Source organism: Aphidius gifuensis, linkage group LG1, assembly GCF_014905175.1.
Source record: "Aphidius gifuensis isolate YNYX2018 linkage group LG1, ASM1490517v1, whole genome shotgun sequence".
Taxonomy (NCBI): Eukaryota; Metazoa; Arthropoda; class Insecta; order Hymenoptera; family Braconidae; genus Aphidius; species Aphidius gifuensis.
In genome coordinates, this window is record NC_057788.1 from 16,978,007 (window position 1) to 16,998,628 (window position 20,622).

The following is a 20,622-nucleotide window of genomic DNA, read 5'->3' on the forward strand; positions in this document are numbered from 1 at the left end:
TAGGTATAAGGAATTATTTTTTGAGCAACTGTAATTCCTTAGCCACGCATCTTTTCCTTAGCTACTGCTTTTCCTTGGACATTTTTATTTATTTTATAAATAAAATATATGTAAATTTATTTTTTAAAAATACAAATGTCCAAGGAAAAGCAGTAGCTAAGGAATTGGGGTTGCCAAAGAATTATGTTTCAAGGAAATAATGTTGCTTAAAATATAATTCTTTGGCAACCTTAATTCTTCAGCTACTGCTTTTCCTAGGACATTTTTTTTTATTTTATGAATAAAATACATGTAAATTTATTTTTTAAAAATACGAATGTCCCAGGAAAAGCAGTAGCTAAGGAAAAGATGTAGCTAAGGAATTGAGGTTGCCAAAGAATTATATTTTAAACCACATTATTTTTTTGAACATAATTCTTTGGCAACCTTAATTCCTTAGCTACATCTTTTCCTTAGCTACTGCGTTTCCTTGAACGTTTTTATTTGTTTCAAATAAGATTACATGTATATTATTTATTTGATAAATAATAAACTGTCCAAGGAAAAGCAGTAGTTAAGGAAAAGATGTAGCTAAGGAATTACAGTTGCCAAAAAAATTCTGTTTCAAGCAACATTACTTTCTTAAAACATAATTGTTTGGCAACATTAATTTCCGAGCTACATCTTTTCTTAGCCACTGCTTCTCCTTGATATCTTATATATTTATTTAACAAATAAAATACATGTACCAACATATATCGAGCAATGACAGCTAATTGTCGAGTTGACAGTCAGTAAGAATGTTCAAAAATGTTGTCTCGGGTATCTTACAGTTTCTGACAGTATCTTACAGTATCTTACTGTAAGTGTAAGAAACCTCAAAAATCGACCATTTACCCATCACTGGTGAAATCTATATAAAAAAAATTTTGTCAAGCGCCATCAGCGGAAAAAAAAGCCCTAATGAGAACAATTTTGCTCCGTGAATACGGGCGCTGCTGTATGATACACCGGTATCAGACCTACCCAACACTGATATAAGTTCACCTTCCAGCAGTCCAATTCACAGGGCATTACAATTTAGGGCTTTTTTCCTCTACTGGTGGCGCTTGTAGAGCTTTTGTATGTGAAATCTATATAAAAAAAATTTGACAAGCGCCATTACCGGCAAAAAAAAGCCCTAAATTGTAAAAAATTTGCCCTGTGAATTGGACTGCAGTTTTATTATATTTCAGTGGTGAATTCTACATACATAGCTGGTAGTTGGTACAAATTCCTAATGCCACGCAGTGGTTACATATCTGGGATATGTTCAGCACCCGTATTCACGGGGCAAAATTGTTCTCATTAGGGCTTTTTTTTCCGCTGATGGCGCTTGACAAAATTTTTTTTATGTAAGGTGCTTTTTTTTGGGTATTTATTTTTTTTCCTGTTTATTTTCGCGCATGCGCAGTTAAATGCGCAGTCGGCAAAAAGTCAGATTGCAACAGCGTAGGACATAAGGAGCTGGATCAGCCATGTTTTAATTCTTATTTTTTAAGAATTATTTGTTTCGACGCCACTGTTCTCTTCTCAATTTTGCATGACATACGCATGTGCATGATCATGCGCATTGAAGTGAAACAAAATAAACACCCAAAAGAAAGCATCTATAGATTTCACATAGAAAAGCTTCACAAACGCCACCACCGGAAAAAAAACGCCCTAATGAGAACATCCTCTGAATACGGGTGCGGATATGTTTGCCGTTTGCGACTTTGCGAGCTGTTGCGAGCTGCGGTCAACTATCGGTCTATTGCACATTCTCAGTTCCTCACTGTTCTGGATAACCGCGGGATAACTTTAATTAAGTTTTATTATCTTTATTACATTGCAGTGCATTTATCACTGTACTAATAAATTTATCCTCACGAACATAACGTTAGTACAACCGATTACAACCAACTGCATGTTTTTTGTTGTGAACAATGTCACGAAAAAATTCTTCAGAACCACCGATAAAAAAACAAAAATTAACTAGTTTGTTCGATGAACTTACTGAAAAAAGGAAAAATGTAAGTTTTTTATTGTTTTTGTTTTTTCCGGGATTGTAACCAACATATGTAATATATTCACAAATTCAACGGTTCCAAATAATTTTTTTAGGTTGCTGATTCAATAACAAATTTCAAGTTTAATAAGAAACGGGTAAAAATTTTATCACAGGCAACTGAAGTTGTCAAAGGATCTAAAGGTATTCTTTACTGGATGTTTCGCGATGGTCGTATTCAAGGTAAGGAAAAAAATAAAATATATTACGGAATAGCTATTTGAAACTTTTTTCTAATTTTTCGACAGATAATTGGGCTATGTTATTTGCCCAAAAGTTGGCTCTCAAAAACCGTATACCTCTTCATGTGTGTTATTGCATTTTGCCTAAATTTCTTGATGCAACATTACGACATTACAAGTTTCTTGTTGAGTCCCTCGAAGAAGTATCAATGGATGCTAAGAAACTCAATATAAATTTTCATCTTCTTCACGGTGAACCGAATACCGTCGTTCTTGAGTTTATTCGTAAACATAATATGGGAGCACTTATTACTGATTTTTTTCCACTTCGAGTACCGATGGCTTGGGTAGAAAGTTTAAAGATGGATCTTCCTCAAGATATTCCAATTTGTCAGGTTGATGCTCACAATATCGTGCCTTGCTGGGTTACCTCAGATCAATTAGAATACTCTGCAAGAACTATCAGAAATAAAATTAACTCAAAACTACAAGAATATCTTACTGAGTATCCACCTGTAATAGAACATCCCTACAAAAGCTCTTTTGAAGTCCCTGAAATCGATTGGCTGAATTGTTTAAATGATGTAGAAATCGATCGATCAGTTGATAAAGTAGAATGGTGTAAGCCTGGATATAGAGCTGCCTTAATACAGCTCGAAAAATTTATTTATGAATGTTTGCCACATTATTGTGAGAAACGTAATAATCCTCATCTTGAAATGACAAGTGGTTTGTCTCCTTGGTTTCATTTCGGAATGATTTCTGTTCAACGGGTTATCCTTGAAGTTCAAAAATACAAACAAAAATATCTTCGGTCTGTCAATGACTTTATGGAAGAAGCTATAGTACGACGGGAACTTAGTGATAATTTTTGTTTACACAACAAAAATTATGACAAAATTGATGGAGCTCGTCAATGGGCCATTGAAACACTGAACACTCATAAGTAAATTAATATTGATTTTGAAAAAAATATAAATTTACACAATGCAAACATTATTATTTTCTTGTAGAAAGGATAAAAGACAATGGATTTATGATTTAAAAGAATTGGAAACTTCACAAACTCATGATGATCTTTGGAATGCAGCTCAAAATCAATTGACAGTAGATGGAAAAATCCATGGTTTTATGAGAATGTATTGGGCAAAAAAAATTTTAGAATGGACTAAATTACCTGAAGATGCTTTAGCTTGGTCAATTTATCTCAATGATAAATACAGCATGGACGGACGTGATCCCAATGGATATGTTGGTATGGTTATTCATAATTGTTTGCAATTTTGCTTTTACTGATAACTAATTAATTCTACATTTTTCGAATACATTTTATCTATTCAGGCTGTATGTGGTCTATCTGCGGAATTCATGACCAAGGTTGGAAAGAAAGAGAAATTTTTGGAAAAATTCGATACATGAATTATAAAGGATGTGAACGAAAGTTCGATGTTAAAGCATATGTTCAGAAACACAATGGTAAAGTTATTAACATAAAAGCTTTGAGCCAAAAAAAAACAACTAAGAAAACGAAGTGATGCTATAATTGTTCTGTATTTACCGTATGTATTATTTTGAACTGTTTTTGTTTTTATTGAATATTTAATAAATTTATCAATAATTTCAAAAAGATTCAATTATTTGGTACTCAATTGATTCAGTATTTTGTAAAACAAGTTGAGGCTAAATTTATATTGATGAATAAATATCAAAATTTTCCCATAAGTTGGTTTCTGTTCATTTGCCTAGTTATAGTTATATAGGGTAACTAAATGATTCAAAAATGCTCTAGACGAAACACGGGCCAAGATCCGTAGATAGAAGGTCTTTCCATAAAGAACAAATGAGGAAGTACGGCGGAGGTCTTGGTTTTGATCAAGTCAAATCTAGTCTTATCAAATTCTGTATTTTTCATAGTGCTTTATTTCTTTTGCTAATTTATTTTTTGCACTTCTAGTTCAAGCCCCCATCGCGCAAAAAGGCTGACTTTTTGTGAGAAAAAGTCTCGATGGGTACTATAAGCAAACCTTTGGGCTGCTACGTCCATGGTCAAGCTTGGGGGTGGTATTCGGCTAAAAGGGGTGATAAAATAAGTTAACTTAGGTCATCGCAGAAAGGAAGCCATTACGCGTAAAATATTCTTTAATATCTATAGAAAACGAAATAAATATTGGCTGACACATTAATAGTCAAAAAAGAAAATTATTATTATAGAAAACGAAATCGTTATTGGCACCGATACGGGGAAATTTACGGGAAATACGGGGACATTTACGGGTTTCACGCACAATGTAATTGATGTAATCAGTCCTACACCATGGAGTTTAATTGGAATTGATGTGACCAAAGAAATTATGTGGTAAGCATCATTAATTTCTTAGCTCCATTTTTTCCTTGGCCGCTGCTTGCCCTTGGTATTTTTTTTATTAAGATATATTGCTATAATTTCATTTGTTTACTAAATAATAAATACCAAAGACAAGCAGTGGCCAAGGAAAAAATAGAGTTATAAAATTAATGCTGCTTATCCAATAATTTTTTTGGCTGCATTAATTCCTTTGCTCGATTTTTTCTTGGGCCACTGTTTGTCCTTGGAATTTTACTCATTTATCTAACAAATAAAATTAAATTAAAACATTATAATAAATTAAAATACCAAGAACAAGCAGTGGCCAAAGAACAAATGTAGCTATAAGAAATTGATGTGGCTTATACCACATAATTCCTTTTGCTGCAATAATTTCTTAGCTTCATCTTTTCTTTAGCCTCCTGCTTGTGCTTGGTATTTTTTTTTATTAAAATACCAGCAATATCAGTTACCTATGATTATCAAATATTAAATTTAATGTTTTTAATTCATCATGATTTTTTATAAATTTAATTTTGTCTTGTCTGAAATCTATTAAAACATAAAAGCCATGATTTTTCAATAATCATATCAGCAACTGGTGGTAATGGATCAAATAGTTGAAGTTTTGTACTACTATTAACACGTTTTATTGTTTTTTTAACTTGATGAATTTTACTATGTACATCTAGCATAAATAAAAAAAAAGTACATGTTCTTTTTTCTCAATCTGTAAACAATGATATTTATTAATTATTTATTTATATTATTATTAAAATAATTATGATATAAATTATCTCACAACAATCCTAAAAGAGATCCATCAACATGGTTTTTCCATCACCAACAGCACGATACAAATACAAACCCTTTGGTGTTTTTTTTGACTTTTTTTCTTTATTCATTTATTTATTTATTTAGCATATAACTAATTTATCTAAAAAACTTGGTTTTCCTGGTTTTTATGCATTAATGTCATCATAAACATTTTGTAAATTTTGTACAACACACCTTTGATATTCATCCTCAATAAGTTGTCTATTTTTTATATTTTTTTTCAATACTTCAATTACTATATTATTTTTTATGTCAACATTTGCATCACATGTACCTAATTGAAATAAAATTTATTTGGAATGATCTTTTTAATAAAAAATTATTTATTTAACATTAAAGTAATTCATTATCATAAAAAAAATACCAAATGAAAACAGTAGCTAAAAAAAAGATGAAGCTAAAGAATTGATGTGATTATAAAGAAATTATATGGTAAGCAACATTAATTCCTTAGCTTTATCTTTTTCTTAGACACTGTAAATTAAAATAAATTGCTTTAATTTTACTTGTTAAATAAATAATGTATTATGTAGTTGTATTATTTTTTTACATAATGAAGGAATACTCTAACTAAGCTACACAAAAAAAAAAAAAAATATAAACAAAAACAACATGTGACTTTGGGCACTCGTCCCACTAGCGTCATCACTGGCAGAAAAACGTGCTGACTTGCTCCATTCTGTGAGCTTCAGTGAAATTCGAGAGATTACCCTCCTCATACACCTCCATGTCCTACACACACAATAGTGGTTATACTTACCGTAAATTTTTCCGTAACCTGTATAAATGTCCCCGTAAATTCTTCCGTATTCGGTGCCATTAGCGTTACCGTATAGAAAAACCTGACCCGTAAAAATTGAATCAAAATGACATAAGTTAAGTTATGTGATTGCAGAAAGGAAGCGAGTGGGTATAATTAGTTGGAAATCATGTGTATTATAATATATGAAAATAATGCTGGATGACAATTATCAGGTCATATGTCCAATTGTTGTCAACGGTAACGCGGGCCACACGCCCCAACAAACATTACCATATCTTTTTTTTTTTTTTGAAATTTTCGTTACGTAAAAAAAAATAAGTAACTGTTATACAGTATATAATTAAACAAAAAATTTTCAATATCAAATACATAATAGCGGCTCTTAATATATTTATATTGGCAAGCTCAACTGTACTTTTCTTGAATATCGAAGACCACTAATTGGCATAAGAGCCTTGGTAAGCGAAGAACCAACCATGAGTCAGCCAAACCTTAACCCAGGAATGGCGCACAATCAGCTGCTAAGCATTGAATGCCTTTATTGGAGGAAGACTTGGCCGTGTTCTGAGTCTTGGCAATTTCTACACGGGTAAGAAAATATCGGAAAATCTCCGGATATATCTCAATATCAAACCATATCCATAATAACCATAAGGATATTAATTTGTATATGAAATAATATGTTTTAATGTATTTTTTACAATTCAAAGCATGAACACTGTATTGTGTCTTCATATCTTGAGATAAATACTCATATTTGTAAATATATACAGGATGTATCGTAAGTCGCGAACAGTAGGTATACTACGAGATTGTACGTGAAATTTTAAATAGTAAATATTTTTAAATTTTGGGTCTACGGCGCTTTGTATCTGAGTTATTAACGTTTTAAGTTGACCAATCATAATTGAATGGTCAATGAAAAGAAAAGAATGAGCGTCGATAATTATTATCATTTTGGCGTCGGAATCCATCTGTGTATTTACGCGCCATAGATTAAATCACATAATGTGATCAAAAAAAATATAAATATGTTTTTAAATTTAAAAGTGATCATCAAATAAATCACATTATGTTATCAAAAATATAAATGTGATTTTAAATTAAAAATGATTATTTTGTCATAATTAGTGTGAGTGCTGTGTGTGTGAGTTTGCAGCTGCGCATTCATCCAGCGAATCTATGATTTATCTTCATCTTGCGTTCGAATTTTGAATTAATTAAAAAAACAAAAACAATTTAATATATAGCGAGTAAATACACACGTGGATTCAGACGCCATAATGATAATAATTATCGACGCTCAATTCTGATTGGTCAACTTAAAACGTTAATAACCCAAACACAATGCGTCGTGGACCCAAAATTTAAAAACGACAATCTCGTAGTATACCTACTGTTCGCGACTTACGATACATCCTGTATAGAGAGATATTTGTATATGAAATAATGTTTAAATGGATCCTTTATAATTTAGAGGATAAACATTGTTGTGTCTTCATATCTCTTGATACATTAATATATTTGTAAATATATCAAAAGATATTCGGACATTACACTATATATCAAGATATATATACCTATACATCTATAAAAATATCCCAACATAAAACTGCTAGAAAATTTTGATTAAAATAAGATCTAAAAATTTAAAACGATTTCTAATTTTATATCTAAAGATAAGTGAAGATCTTTTCATTTTTTCCCGGGTATTTGTAAATATATCAGAAGATATTTGGATATTAAATCACATATCAAGATATAGGTATACATCTGTAAAAATATCCCGACATAAAACTGCTAGAAAATTTTATTTAAAACAAGATCTAAAGATATAAAACGACATATAATTATATCTAAAAATATATTCTTATACTTAAGAAGATCTTTCCATTTTTTCCCGAAAATTCTTAGCATGAACATTCTTATGTCTTCATATCTCTAGATATATGCTCATATGTGTGTATTAGGGTGGTTCTTGTTTGGGTGATGGCAAAATTTTCATCGTTCTACCCCCTAATATCATTGGGAAAAAATTTAAAAAATTTTTGGGCTATATAAGAAATTTTTATTTCCATCCTAGCCACCCCCTGTAAGAGGGTGAAGTTTCCCATTTGAAATACATGGGGTTTTCTTACTTGGACGTAAGAATCGATCTAAAAGCGTCAATTATCCATGGAAAAAAATCTTTTATTATATTAAATCCTCAAGAATGAAGTCTGCTTTGAGATAAAATGAAACTTTATATGGCTCATTCCATAATTGTTTCATTACGCTAAAGTTTTTTTTTTTTTGTTCGATTTCGCTAGTTCTCAACGTTTTCAATATAAAATGAGTGTTATGACATTATACTTTATATATTTGATACAAAAAAATTAAAACAAAAAAAATCTATGGGCATTACACGAAATTTCGTTCAACTCTAAACTATTTCTAATATTATTAAATATTAAATATTGTCTTGAAATGAAAAAAACTTTTATTGAGAAAAAAAAATTTTTTTCCGCTCTGCAATTTCGCCCTGTAATACCGACAAGTAGCTAGAAACAGAAACAACGACAAAAGTGATAAAATTCTCCATGCAATATCCTAGACTTTACTAATGTCTAGTATGACTTATTATGTGACAATAACAAGCAAGTACAACAAGTCTATTTTCTATTTATTTCAGTTTGATATAACAATTGAACAGTCATTTAGGTAATTCTTCCAATAATTGGAAGCTTAAAAAAATAATGTCATGTGCCAGTACTGCCACTACAAGAAATAGCATATTCCTATAAAATTTTGGTCGGTATTACAGGGCGAAATTGCCGAGCGAAAAAAAAATTTTTATTAAAGGAATGCACCCATTAAATTATTTATTTTTTTTTCAATTTTTACATGACCGTTGTTTTTCTTTCCATCAGGATTTTCGGTATTTTGACACAATCTGTATGACAAACGCTTTTGATCTTCATTTTGTGTTATTATTGAATTGTATTCATCAAACAGGCTAACAGCTCGTTTAGCAGCAGCATTGACGGCTCTCATCTCCGTCACTGTTCTCAAATCTCTTTTGTAATTGATATCCCTATGACTATAGAGATGCATCAACTTCTAAAAATCTTTCATCAATATGAAACCGAAGAAAAAATAAATTTATTTATGATTTAAGTTAACTCCATAGCCATTTGACACAATAATTTTAATTTGATATGGGAAAAATTGCTGTACCCTGGTGAAAAAAAACTGGCAGAATCTGGCAGAATAAACTGACAGAATCTGGCAGTTGTTCCAAAAACCGGTCTAAATCTGTAAGAATCTGGCAGAATCTGGCAGTTGTTCCGAAAACCGGTCTAAATCTGTAAGAATCTGACAGAATCTGGCAGTTGTTCCAAAAACCGGTCTAAATCTGTAAGAATCTGCCAGAATCTGCGATAATCTGTAAGAATCTGCTATAATCTGCCAGAATCTGTCAGAACCTGCCAGACTATTTTTACGAAAAAATTCTAAAAAAAAAAAAAAATTCTGGACGAATTATTGTGGTTATTACAAACATCACGGTAAGGTATCAAGAAACTTCAATCTCGAAGCGTTGCATTTTTTTTTTAAACTTGAATATGTTTTTATAAATTTTTATAAGTATCATAATCTCAGTTCCTATATATGTGAATGAACTCTGACGTGAGCACATGTGAGAATCGTTGAATAACAACTAACGTAAAATAATGATAAAAGAATAAATTATAACATACTAATAGTTCAATGACGACTTGATGTCTCCTAATCAGTTGTATTAATTCAAAAAAATCAATTTATTGATATTGGCTTTTTTTACCGCTGATGGCGCTTGTAAAAATTTTTTTTATATAGATTTTACATACAAAAGCTTCACATGCGCCGTGAGTTGTGAAAAAAAGCCCTAAATTGTAATGCCCTGTGAAGTGGACTGCAGTCTTTAGGATTATAGGTCTATATAGGTTTAGGTAGATGTAGGTTGGGACAAGCAAAAACGAATAATAAACCAAACAAACCCGTTAACATTCTAAATAAAAAAAAAAATCATCTTTTTTTTTTTTTTTGTCAATTTAAAATCGTTATATATTATTCAAAAACAAAAAAAACTGTAATTTTTACATGATTCGTCGGTAAAACACCATTTCTAGAAAATAAAGGTAATTTCTACAGTTTAACTTTATAAAACAACATTTCTACATAAAAAATATAATTCTCGCAGTTTAACTTTGTAAAACAACACTTCTACAAGAAGAATGTAAACTATATACACAAAAATACGTGAAACACTCGATTACCAAAAAAAAAAATGAATTCTTACAATATTTCAGTACGGTCCCAAATTTTACATTATTTTCTGTGTAAAAATCGCAGGATATTTTTCTCAGTGAAGAGTGAGACAACAGTTTTCTTCTGTTTTTTGTCTTTTTCGCACTCATAGAAATACTGTATTTCTAAAAGTCATCCACAAGAGGTCCCCTGGTGGAAATAATCTCTCCGGATTTTCTACGCAATTGAGACTTCCGGAGATATTATTCCGGAGTTTTTTCGGGTTTTCTCCGGATTTTCTCCGGATTTTTTCAGAAAAAATTTCTTTTTTATTTTTCGTATGTAAACTCTTATTTCTACTTTTTCTTATTAATTTTTCCATTTTCTTGTGTTTGTTTTTTTAAGTCAAAATTCCGAAAAAAAACCGGAGATATTATAGAAATAGTCTGGAAATTACTCCGTAAATATCTCCGGAAGTCTCAATTACGTAGAAAATCCGGAAAAAATCCGGAGAGATTATTTCTACCAGGGTCTCTAGTGATTTTTCAATAATTCCTGATCAAAACCAATTGTTTTTAAATTGAATTATTAATTGTAAAAAAACTAAGCTCCAAGCCTTTTTTTTTTTTTTTGTCCATACGTTTTGTCTTGTCTCATTTTATAACCCGATAGTTTTTTTTTTTACATTGTCATATTGTCTATTCGAGATATTGCTATTCTAAAGGACTTTTTTTTGACAATTTTTGACATTTTTTATTAAAGGAATGCACCCAATGATTTATTCATATATTTAATACTACTATCATGGAGGTGTTAAACTCCATGGTTTAGAAGTGATAGGGCTCAAACTCACGACAAGCAACATTTCGCTTGTAAACATGGCCGACATAATTCTGAGCGATCTGAGCATGCGCAAATCCGTGAGATAAGTCACAAGTTCGACAGTGTCGAACTTGTGATTTAAATCACGGAGGCACTGTGTTTATATGCAGTGTAAATAGTCAGCTGTCAGTAGTGCTACAAAAATAAAAACCAAATAATTATAAAAACATTTGGGCATGACACCACATTACACGAAAAAATATATAAACAAAACCTTGAGCAAAAGTGTTCAATTAAAAAAGAATTTAAAAAATACTCCAAAATTTAATCTGTTTTAATTTAATCTGTCTATTAGAATTAAAACATCATATGAGAAAATAATTAAACAGTTATTATTATGACTACTTGGCTAATGAGTTTGTCTGAAATATATTGAGGGATTACTTCGGCCAAATTTTGGGGTATAGGAAAAGGGATAAAGCCTATGTTTAGAAGGGTGCGTTCCGTGGGTACCCAGTCCGTACGAACCTCAAAATGGCGACGAAAAAGAAAATCCTAATAATGTTAAAAGTTACCATTGTACATCACTATAGCCAGAGAGAAGGCCAGAGTTTTTCAAAAATTTAAAATATTAAGTATTACTATTTTTTCAGGTTTAAGTTGACAGAGTTTCTATTTAATTATTTCAAATCTGTCAAATAAATTGGCTAATGTCAAATTTGATCAGATTGTACGGACTGCAGAATAGCCACGGAACGCACCAGTGTTGGGTAGGTAAGATACCTTGGTATCTTACATGTGTAAGATACCATGTAAGATACTGTATCTTACATCATCGGTTTCATACATCGAGGTATCTTACATTGCGTTCCCAGGGCCATCTACGAATAAAGGTGGTACCTTCGTGCTACAATTTTTTTTTATTCGATAAATACATGTAATTCATTTATTAAATAAATAAAAATTCCAAAAACAAGCAGTAGCTAAGGAAAAGATGTAGCTAAGGAATTAATGTTGCTTGAAAAAGAATTTCTTTGGCAACTGTAATTCCTTAGCTCCATCTTTTCCTTAGCTACTATTTTTCCTTGGGATTTTTATTTATTTAAAAAATTAGTTATTTGAAATTAAAGCAACATTAATTTCTTAGCTACATCTTTTTCTTAGCTACTGCTTTTCCTTGGACATTTTAATTTATTTAATAAATAAAATTACATGCATTTTATTTTTTAAATAAATAAAAATCCCAAGGAAAAATAGTAGCTAAGGAAAAGATGGAGCTAAGGAATTACAGTTGCCAAAGAAATTCTTTTTTAAGCAACATTAATTCCTTAGCTACATCTTTCCTTTAGCTACTGCTTTTTCTTGGACATTTCCATCTTTTGAAAATAAAATGACATGTATATTATTTATTTAATAAATAGAAAATGTCCGAGGAAAAGCAGTAGCTAAGGAAAGGATGGAGCTAAGAAATTAATGTTGCCAAAAAATTATGTTTCAAGCAACATTAATTCCTTAAAACTGGTTTTCCTTGATATTATATATATTTATATAACAAATAAATTACATGTACCAATATATATCGAGCAATAAGAACTAATTGTCGAGTCGACAGTCAATAAGAATGTTCAAAATGGCGTCAGAGGTATCTTACAGTTTCTTGCAGTATCTTACAGTATCTTACTGTAAGTGTATGAAACCTCGAAAATCGACCATTTACCCATCACTAGAACGCACCCCATACATTGGTCTGAGAGCCATTGCCAACCTCAAAAAGATGAAGTTTTAATTTTTTTTTTTTGATAAAACAATAGTTTTTTGAAATAATTATCGTATAATAACCTAATATTATTAATCGATGAAATATATTTCATTAACTTTTTATTTTTTTAAACATTTATTTAATACTTAAAAAAAATGTGTAAATCGTGAAACACCGCTGAACACCGCAAAAAAAAAAAAACAGTTGGTTGTACTGAGAGTGCGGTTCTGTTAGTGAATAGCTGTGTTCGATGGTCGTCTCGGCTCAGTTCCGTCTCACTTACGGCTCACTTATGGCGCTAGCGACGTACGGTTGTTTGAAGAACTACAAAGGCACAAAATCTCAATACAGGTGCTTATCTATATCATCACTGTATCAATGCTTCAATAAATATTGTTTATTTACTTTATGCAAACAGTGTCATCATAATAATCTATTACAATGAGTTGATAAATATATAATCAAAATATATATAGAAAATATAATTCAGGTGAGAGCAAATAGTGAATGAAAGAAATAAAAATGAAAATACAAATTTTGGAGATGGAATTATTATCTGTGCTATTGAACAATAATTTTTTATCTTTCATACATAGGAAATAGATGAAAACAATCAAAATAATATTATGAACTCATTTTGTTATTACAAAATTAAAGTTTTAATAAATAACAATAAATTTTGAAACGACAACGAACAACAACAACAATCGTCATTTCGTCAATAAACAATATTTATTGGGGCATTGATACAGTAATGATATAGATAGGCACCTGTATTGAGATTTTGTGCCTTTGTAGTTCTTCAAACAACCGTACGTCGCTAGCGCCATAAGTGAGCCGTAAGTGAGACGGAACTGAGCCGAGACGACCATCGAACACAGCTTATGATTAGAGTGGGTATAAGCAGAGTGAAGCCACTGAGGTCCCATTAGTCCGACATTTTGTGCTCGCCGTATGGAGTGGGTATAAGAGGTTTTCGTCACTTCCGAGCTCACCGTATGGAGTGGGTATAAGGGGGTTCCGTCACTTCCGAGGTAAAAATCATCTATGGCTCCACTCTCCTTATACTCACTCTAGGTATGATATAGCTGCAGTCCAATTCACAGGGCATTACAATTTAGGGCTTTTTTCCTCCACTGGCGGCGCTTGTGGAGCTTTTGTATGTAAAATCTATATAAAAAAAATTTTACAAGCGCCATAAGCGGCAAAAAAAGACCCTAAATTGTAAAATATTTGCCTTGTGACTTGGACTGCAGCACCCGTATCCAGAGGATGTTCTCATTAGGGCTTTTTTTTCCGATGGCGGTGCTTGTGAACTTTTTATATAGATTTTATACGGGTGCAGGGCATTACAATTTAGGGCTTTTTTTCACCACTCACGGCGCTTGTGAAGCTTTTGTATGTAAAATCTATATAAAAAAAATTTTTACAAGCGCCATCAGCGGTAAAAAAAAGCCCTAAATTGTAAAAAATTTGCCCTGTGAATTCGACTGCCGTATTCAGAGGATGTTCTCATTAAGGCGTTTCTTTTTCCAATGGTGGCGTTTGTGAAGCTTTTCTATATGAAATCTATATAAAAAAAATTTTGACAAGCGCCATCAGCGGAAACAAAAGCCTTAATGAGAACAATTTTGCCCCGTGAATACGGGTGCTGCAGTCCAATCATGAAGAATAGAGAACAGGAGGACGAACTTAAATGGGGCTATCGAGCCAAAAACGCTACAAAAACCAACAAGGTGAATTAGTTCTATTTTGGCCTGTAGATAGCTCTGCTGCGAGGCTTGGACCACTTTTAGTTGTGGTAGTTACGTACGTGTGATAATATATGAAACGGTATCTTTACATGTGTAGGTGCAATGTTTATGTTTATTTATCATTGTTGATCATATCGATGTGTGAAGTTAATGTTTTTTTTATTAAACAATATATTTGATAACTTTTAACAATTATATTGAATAGATTAAAGAAAAAAATTACAATTTTACGGAAAAAGTATCCGCGAAAGTATACATGATTATAAAAAAAAATTTTAAAAATCAAGGTTGATCATGATTCAATAATAAAAATATTTATCAATTGAATTCATATCGAAAAAGAAATCTTGATTAAAATTAATTTAAAAAAAAAAAATAATATTGTCGGAAATACAATACTCGTATAAACATGTTCGTTATTTTTAGAATTAATTTTTTGTATATTTCAATTCATAAGTGCTTTGAAAAAATGTTGACTCCAATATTAACAAATCAGCATCTATCAAATAATAACAAAAATAAAGTAATTTAAAAACGAATTTTGAACTATGTTAATCATTATTTATTTTAGTTTGTTATTTACAGATAATTGTAAGTTACCTTAAATATAATAAATTTGTTGATATTGTTATAGTTTAAGAACATTTTTAAAGTTTATTTTTTATATATGTCAATAGCCGAGTACTATTTTAGTAGCCATACCTAAAAATCATAGTATTTATCATTAAAATAATATGCATTATTTCCTTGACTTAAATTTCATTATTTTATTATTATTATTATATTATTATGAATATGTATATAAAAAAAACTATGTACTTATTTTATCTTCATTATACAACAAGATTGTTTACATTGGAGTAATCTAAAGAGTAATAACTAATCAATTTTATGTTGTTGACAATTTATTATTAATTTTTTTATTATGAATATTATTATTTTTATTTATTATTGTGTAAAAAAATAATAAATAATAAAAATGATCACTTTATTTATTAGTTAATAATAATAAACATTGATAAACAACGACACACACTCAGCTCACAGCTGTCAGTTGGGTGGTCCAAGAGCGCTATTTCGCCCTCTTTGTATAAATTTTAAAACTAATTCACGAGTCGATTTTTATACACATTTTTAGCTTACGGAGTTCGTCCTCCTGTTCTCTATTCTTCATGAGTCCAATTCACAGGGCATTACAATTTAGGGCTTTTTTCCTCCACTGGCGGCACTTGTAGAGCTTTTGTATTAGAGTGGGTATAAGCAGAGTGAAGCCACCGAGGTCCCATTAGTCCGACATTTCGTGCTCGCCGTTTGGAGTGGGTATAAGAGGTTTTCGTCACCTCCGCAGTCCAATTCACAGGGCAAATTTTTTACAATTTAGGGCTTTTTTTTACCGCTGATGGCGCTTGTAAAAATTTTTTTTATATAGATTTTACATACAAAAGCTTCACAAGCGCCGTGAGTGGTGAAAAAAAGCCCTAAATTGTAATGCCCTGTGAATTGGACTGCCGAGCTCACCGTGTAGAGTAGGTATAAGAGATTTTCGTCATTTCCGAGGTAAAAATCATCTATGGCTTCACTCTGCTTACACCCACTCTATTTTGTATGGAAATCACTGAAATATAATGAAACAGGGGTGCGTTCCGTGGCTATCCAGTCCGTACGAACTTCTAAATGTCTCTAGGGTACGTTCCAAAATTTTAAACACCCCTATAAACTTTTCTATATTAGTGTCAGTTAATGTATTTTTAGTAGAGAAAGGAGAATAATAATAGTTAGTTATTTTTTATTCTCATCGATAATAAGTATAAGTGATTAACTTATTATTGCGATAAAAAAAATGGTAAAAAAAAAACACTGAAATCCGCCATCTTGATATACCGAACTGAACGAAGGTTTTGAAACGTATTCCAGGCTACACTGAAAAAAAAAAGTGTAAAGTGCCTGCGCTCTGTATACAATTGGTGCTTTCTTTTGTGTATTCATTTTTTTTCACTTTCATGCGCATGATCATGCACGTGCGCCTGTCATGCAAACTTGTTGAGAGAACCGTGGCGTCGAGCGAATAATTTTTCAAAAATAAGAATTAAAACATGGCTGATCCAGCCTCTCATGTCCTACGCTGTTGCAAACTGACTTTTTGCTGACTGCGCATTTCATTGCGCATGCGCGAAAATAAACAGGAAAAAAAATAAATACACAAAAGAAAGCACCTCATGCCATATTAGGTGGACTTTCCAAAAATCACTCGGAAACCCGGAAGCGGCGCAGTAGTCGAAAAAATATAGTGATAAAATAAACTTAAGAGTAACTAGAAGTTACTGTAGATATTTTAAACAACAAAAACAACCATAGTGCATGTGCCATTTGCTTTTGTTACTTATTACAGTTGTGAAAAGTATTTTTATAATTATTATTAATAATTAAACAATAATAATTTATTGATTTGTGCCTATAAAAATACATGAACAAAAAATCACGTCTACCACAACAAAATATCAAAAATTTTCTATGATCACAATCTTGAACTTCCGGGTTTCCGAGTGATTTTCGGAACGTCCCCCTGGTGTGTTCGTTCACTTTTTACACCAAGCGTACGCACAGAGCGTATGCAAGGTAGAGTGGGTATAAGCTTACACCCACTCTAATGCAAGGGAGCGCTAGAGTCCTGCGGTCATTGGGTGCATTCCTTTAATAAAATTTTTTTTTCCGCTCTGCAATTTCGCCCTGTAATACCGACCAAAATTTTATAGGAAAAAGCTGTTTCTTGTAGTGGCAGTACTAGCACATGACATTATTTTTTTTGGCTTTCAATTATCGGAAAAATTATCTAAATGACTGTTCAATATTCATGTCAAACTGAAATAAAAAGAGAATTTACTCGTTGTAATTGCTTCTTATTGTCACATAGGTTGCACAGGATATTATCGTAAATATTCAAAGTCTGGAGAATTACATAGAGGATTCTATCACTTTTGTCGTTGTTTCTGTTTCTAGTTTTTATTCGGTATTACAGGGCGAAATTGCAGAGCGAAAAAAAATTTTTTATTAAAGGAATGCACCCCTTTAAAGAAATTTTCGTAACTAAAATTTACTATCAATTTATTGTTATTCGTTTTTTTCCCGCAGTCCAATTCACAGAGCAAATTTTTTACCATTTAGGGCTTTTTTTGCCACTGACGGCGCTTATAATTTTTTTTTTTATATAGATTTTCCTTATATAAAAAGGACAGTTGTCATCGATCTTCCTAAGATTTGATTGGTTATTTGGTTTTCTTTGTCATTCTCATGTCATTTGTCATTCTGTCTTTGTCGGTTGTTAATGAAATAAATAAACAAATTTTCTTTCTCAGTCACTCACATTTTTTTTTTTTTCCCGTCGTTAAGGTAATCAATAAATTTATTTGTTTATATATTTTCAAATCAAGATTTGACAGATCGCTTGAACAAAAAATAGTCTTTAAATTATAATAACTGTTTTTATTGATGATAAATGAACTGATTTATATATAACTTTATTAATACGATGATGGAAAAATTAATAGGCTTATGTACAAGAAAATAAAAGTATGTATCTATATAATATTCACATACATTCTATTTAGAAACAAAAAAAAAAAAAAAGGGAATCATTTTATTCACAATTTTATTGACAATTGAAAATGTAATCATTCTATTTTGACAAAAAAGTAGAATATATATATATACATATATACATGTCTCTTTGAGTAAAAAAACTGATTATTTCAGTACAACTATTGATAAATATATGACTGTTATAATTTATTGGAGGAACTGGTCATGTTGATATGATTAATGGCATAGGTGTTTATTTTTATAATTTCTTCTTTCACATCTTATAAATAATTTTTGAAAATGAGTAATGTCACACTTTGTTTAGAAGTTGTGGTGAATTATGTAATGAAAAGAAATTGAAACAAATAAAATGAGGATTCGAAACTTTAAAGGTAATAATATGTTGGTGTTGTCTTGATATTAGTCATGATCTCACTAAAATTTCATTGGAAAATATTTATTAGTCTCACAAGATTTTCATGTATCTAAGCTAGGGAATTTTTTTGAAGAAGTTCTTTGATCAGGCTGGCCTTAATAAAGAGAAGTTAAGGTTTTCTTCATCAATTCTTGATCAGGCTGGCCTTATTAAGGATAAGTTAAGGTTGTCTCGATCAATTCTTGATCAGGCTGCCCTTATTAAGGATAAGTTGAGGTTTCCTTGATCAATTTTTGATCAGGCTGGCCTTAATAAGGATGAGTTAAGGGTTCCTTGATCCAATCTTGATCGAGTTATCCTTAATCAAGCATCTTGATCAAATATTGATCAAATTTCGATCAGGCGTGTGTTAAGGGAACATTGATCAAGTCTCAATCAAGACTTGAAGTCAAATCAGGCTAGCCTGACCAGATTTCCACTCGGGATCATATTTATAAAGAAGAATTTTTTTTTTTTTAAATATTTAAGAACATAATAATTCACTCTGTGTGAATGAATGATTAATTAATCAAAAATATACATACCCCTGAAAACGGAATAGTAAAATGGAAAATGTTTGAAGTAAGCAAAAAAATGTTACAAAAAAATGGATTTCTTTTCGACAAAGGTTGCCGGAAATTTCATTGTTTTATAAATTATATGTTATTCGTGAAAATATAATGTCGAAATTTTTTTGAAAATTAATAATCAACATTAATGAAAAATAATTGAAAAAGAAGATTTTAAAATAGGCGCATGATTTTTCAGATCTTTAGTTTATGATTTGACAAATGGCTCAAGAAAAACGAAATATTAGCCACTTTTTGAATTTATTTTATCTACAAGTCGATATTTTTATTGAGGGTGAGTTTGAAGTCTCAGATTCATAGTTTCACAAAAATTCTATTCAGAAATATATGTTTTATGTACATGACTTGAAGCAGGAAACGTCGTATTTCGTGTACAAGTTATAGCAAATATAAAAAAGAGTCAAAATTGATTTTAAAATTTTTTAGGATAGAAGTACTGCACGGACAAAAATGAAAAGTAAAATTTATCATAAAAAAATTGTATAATTAATATTTTACGGAGGAAAAGAAGAATCTAAGGACAAAATCAAGTGAAAATTATTTATTAATAAAATGAAAAAACGGAGACGTGTTTTTATATTTTTTTAATATGAAATTTACAATTTAAAACAATAAAACACAAGCTTAACCATATTAATTTATAAAATTTGCATTTTTTTTTTCCTGTAGTTTTTTTCATGAGGTGTTTTTTGAATATAGGAATCATGATTTCGGGAAAATTCTATTTAGAAATATTTTATTATGAACATGAGTAATTTTGAAGTGAATGTTTAATTAATTAATTGGGAATTGCATCACAGAAATAAAAGAATCGAAAATAAAGTGATCGAGACCTTGATGAATAAAGTATTATGGGTAAATTATGAGAAGGGTTTTTTAAAAGACATAAGAAAACATAATTATAGTTTGCTCTTTTCGTAACGTGAATGATTAAGTTATCAAAAATACTCAGCCATGAAAAACTGAATAGTAAAATAAAAAATATTCGAACTAAACATCCACAAAAATGTCATAAAGAAATGAGTTTTGCTTCAACAGTGGCTGTACGAATTCGTTTAAACTCTATCTTTTTTAAAAATTGTCTTTTATTCGTGTGAACAGAGTGTTGTTTTTTTTTTTTAAATTATTACTAAATAACAATGAAAATAATTGAAACATAAATGTGATTTACTATTTTTACAAAATAGCTCAATGAATGATGACATCAAGAGAAAGTATGATTGTGATAATATTTTTTAAAAAACTA

General features: G+C 30.7%; 1 protein-coding gene and 1 long non-coding RNA gene across 2 annotated transcripts; one reads left to right on the top strand and one right to left on the bottom strand.

The window, feature by feature from the left end:
• The first annotated feature begins 1,702 nt into the window (after positions 1 to 1,702).
• On the top strand, positions 1,703 to 4,092 carry LOC122849730 (deoxyribodipyrimidine photo-lyase-like). The gene is made up of 5 exons (XM_044148519.1): positions 1,703 to 2,033; positions 2,125 to 2,251; positions 2,317 to 3,196; positions 3,264 to 3,505; positions 3,592 to 4,092. Exons 1-5 carry the CDS (start codon positions 1,947 to 1,949, stop codon positions 3,783 to 3,785), a joined length of 1,530 nt encoding a protein of 509 aa, XP_044004454.1. The 5' UTR covers positions 1,703 to 1,946; the 3' UTR covers positions 3,786 to 4,092.
• An 11,094-nt stretch (positions 4,093 to 15,186) lies between these two features.
• LOC122849983 lies at positions 15,187 to 15,976 on the bottom strand. Its single transcript, XR_006373616.1, has 3 exons — positions 15,615 to 15,976; positions 15,396 to 15,497; positions 15,187 to 15,294 (listed from the first exon to the last, which is right to left on the bottom strand). It is a non-coding gene; the product is annotated as an uncharacterized LOC122849983 (long non-coding RNA).
• Positions 15,977 to 20,622: the final 4,646 nt, after the last annotated feature.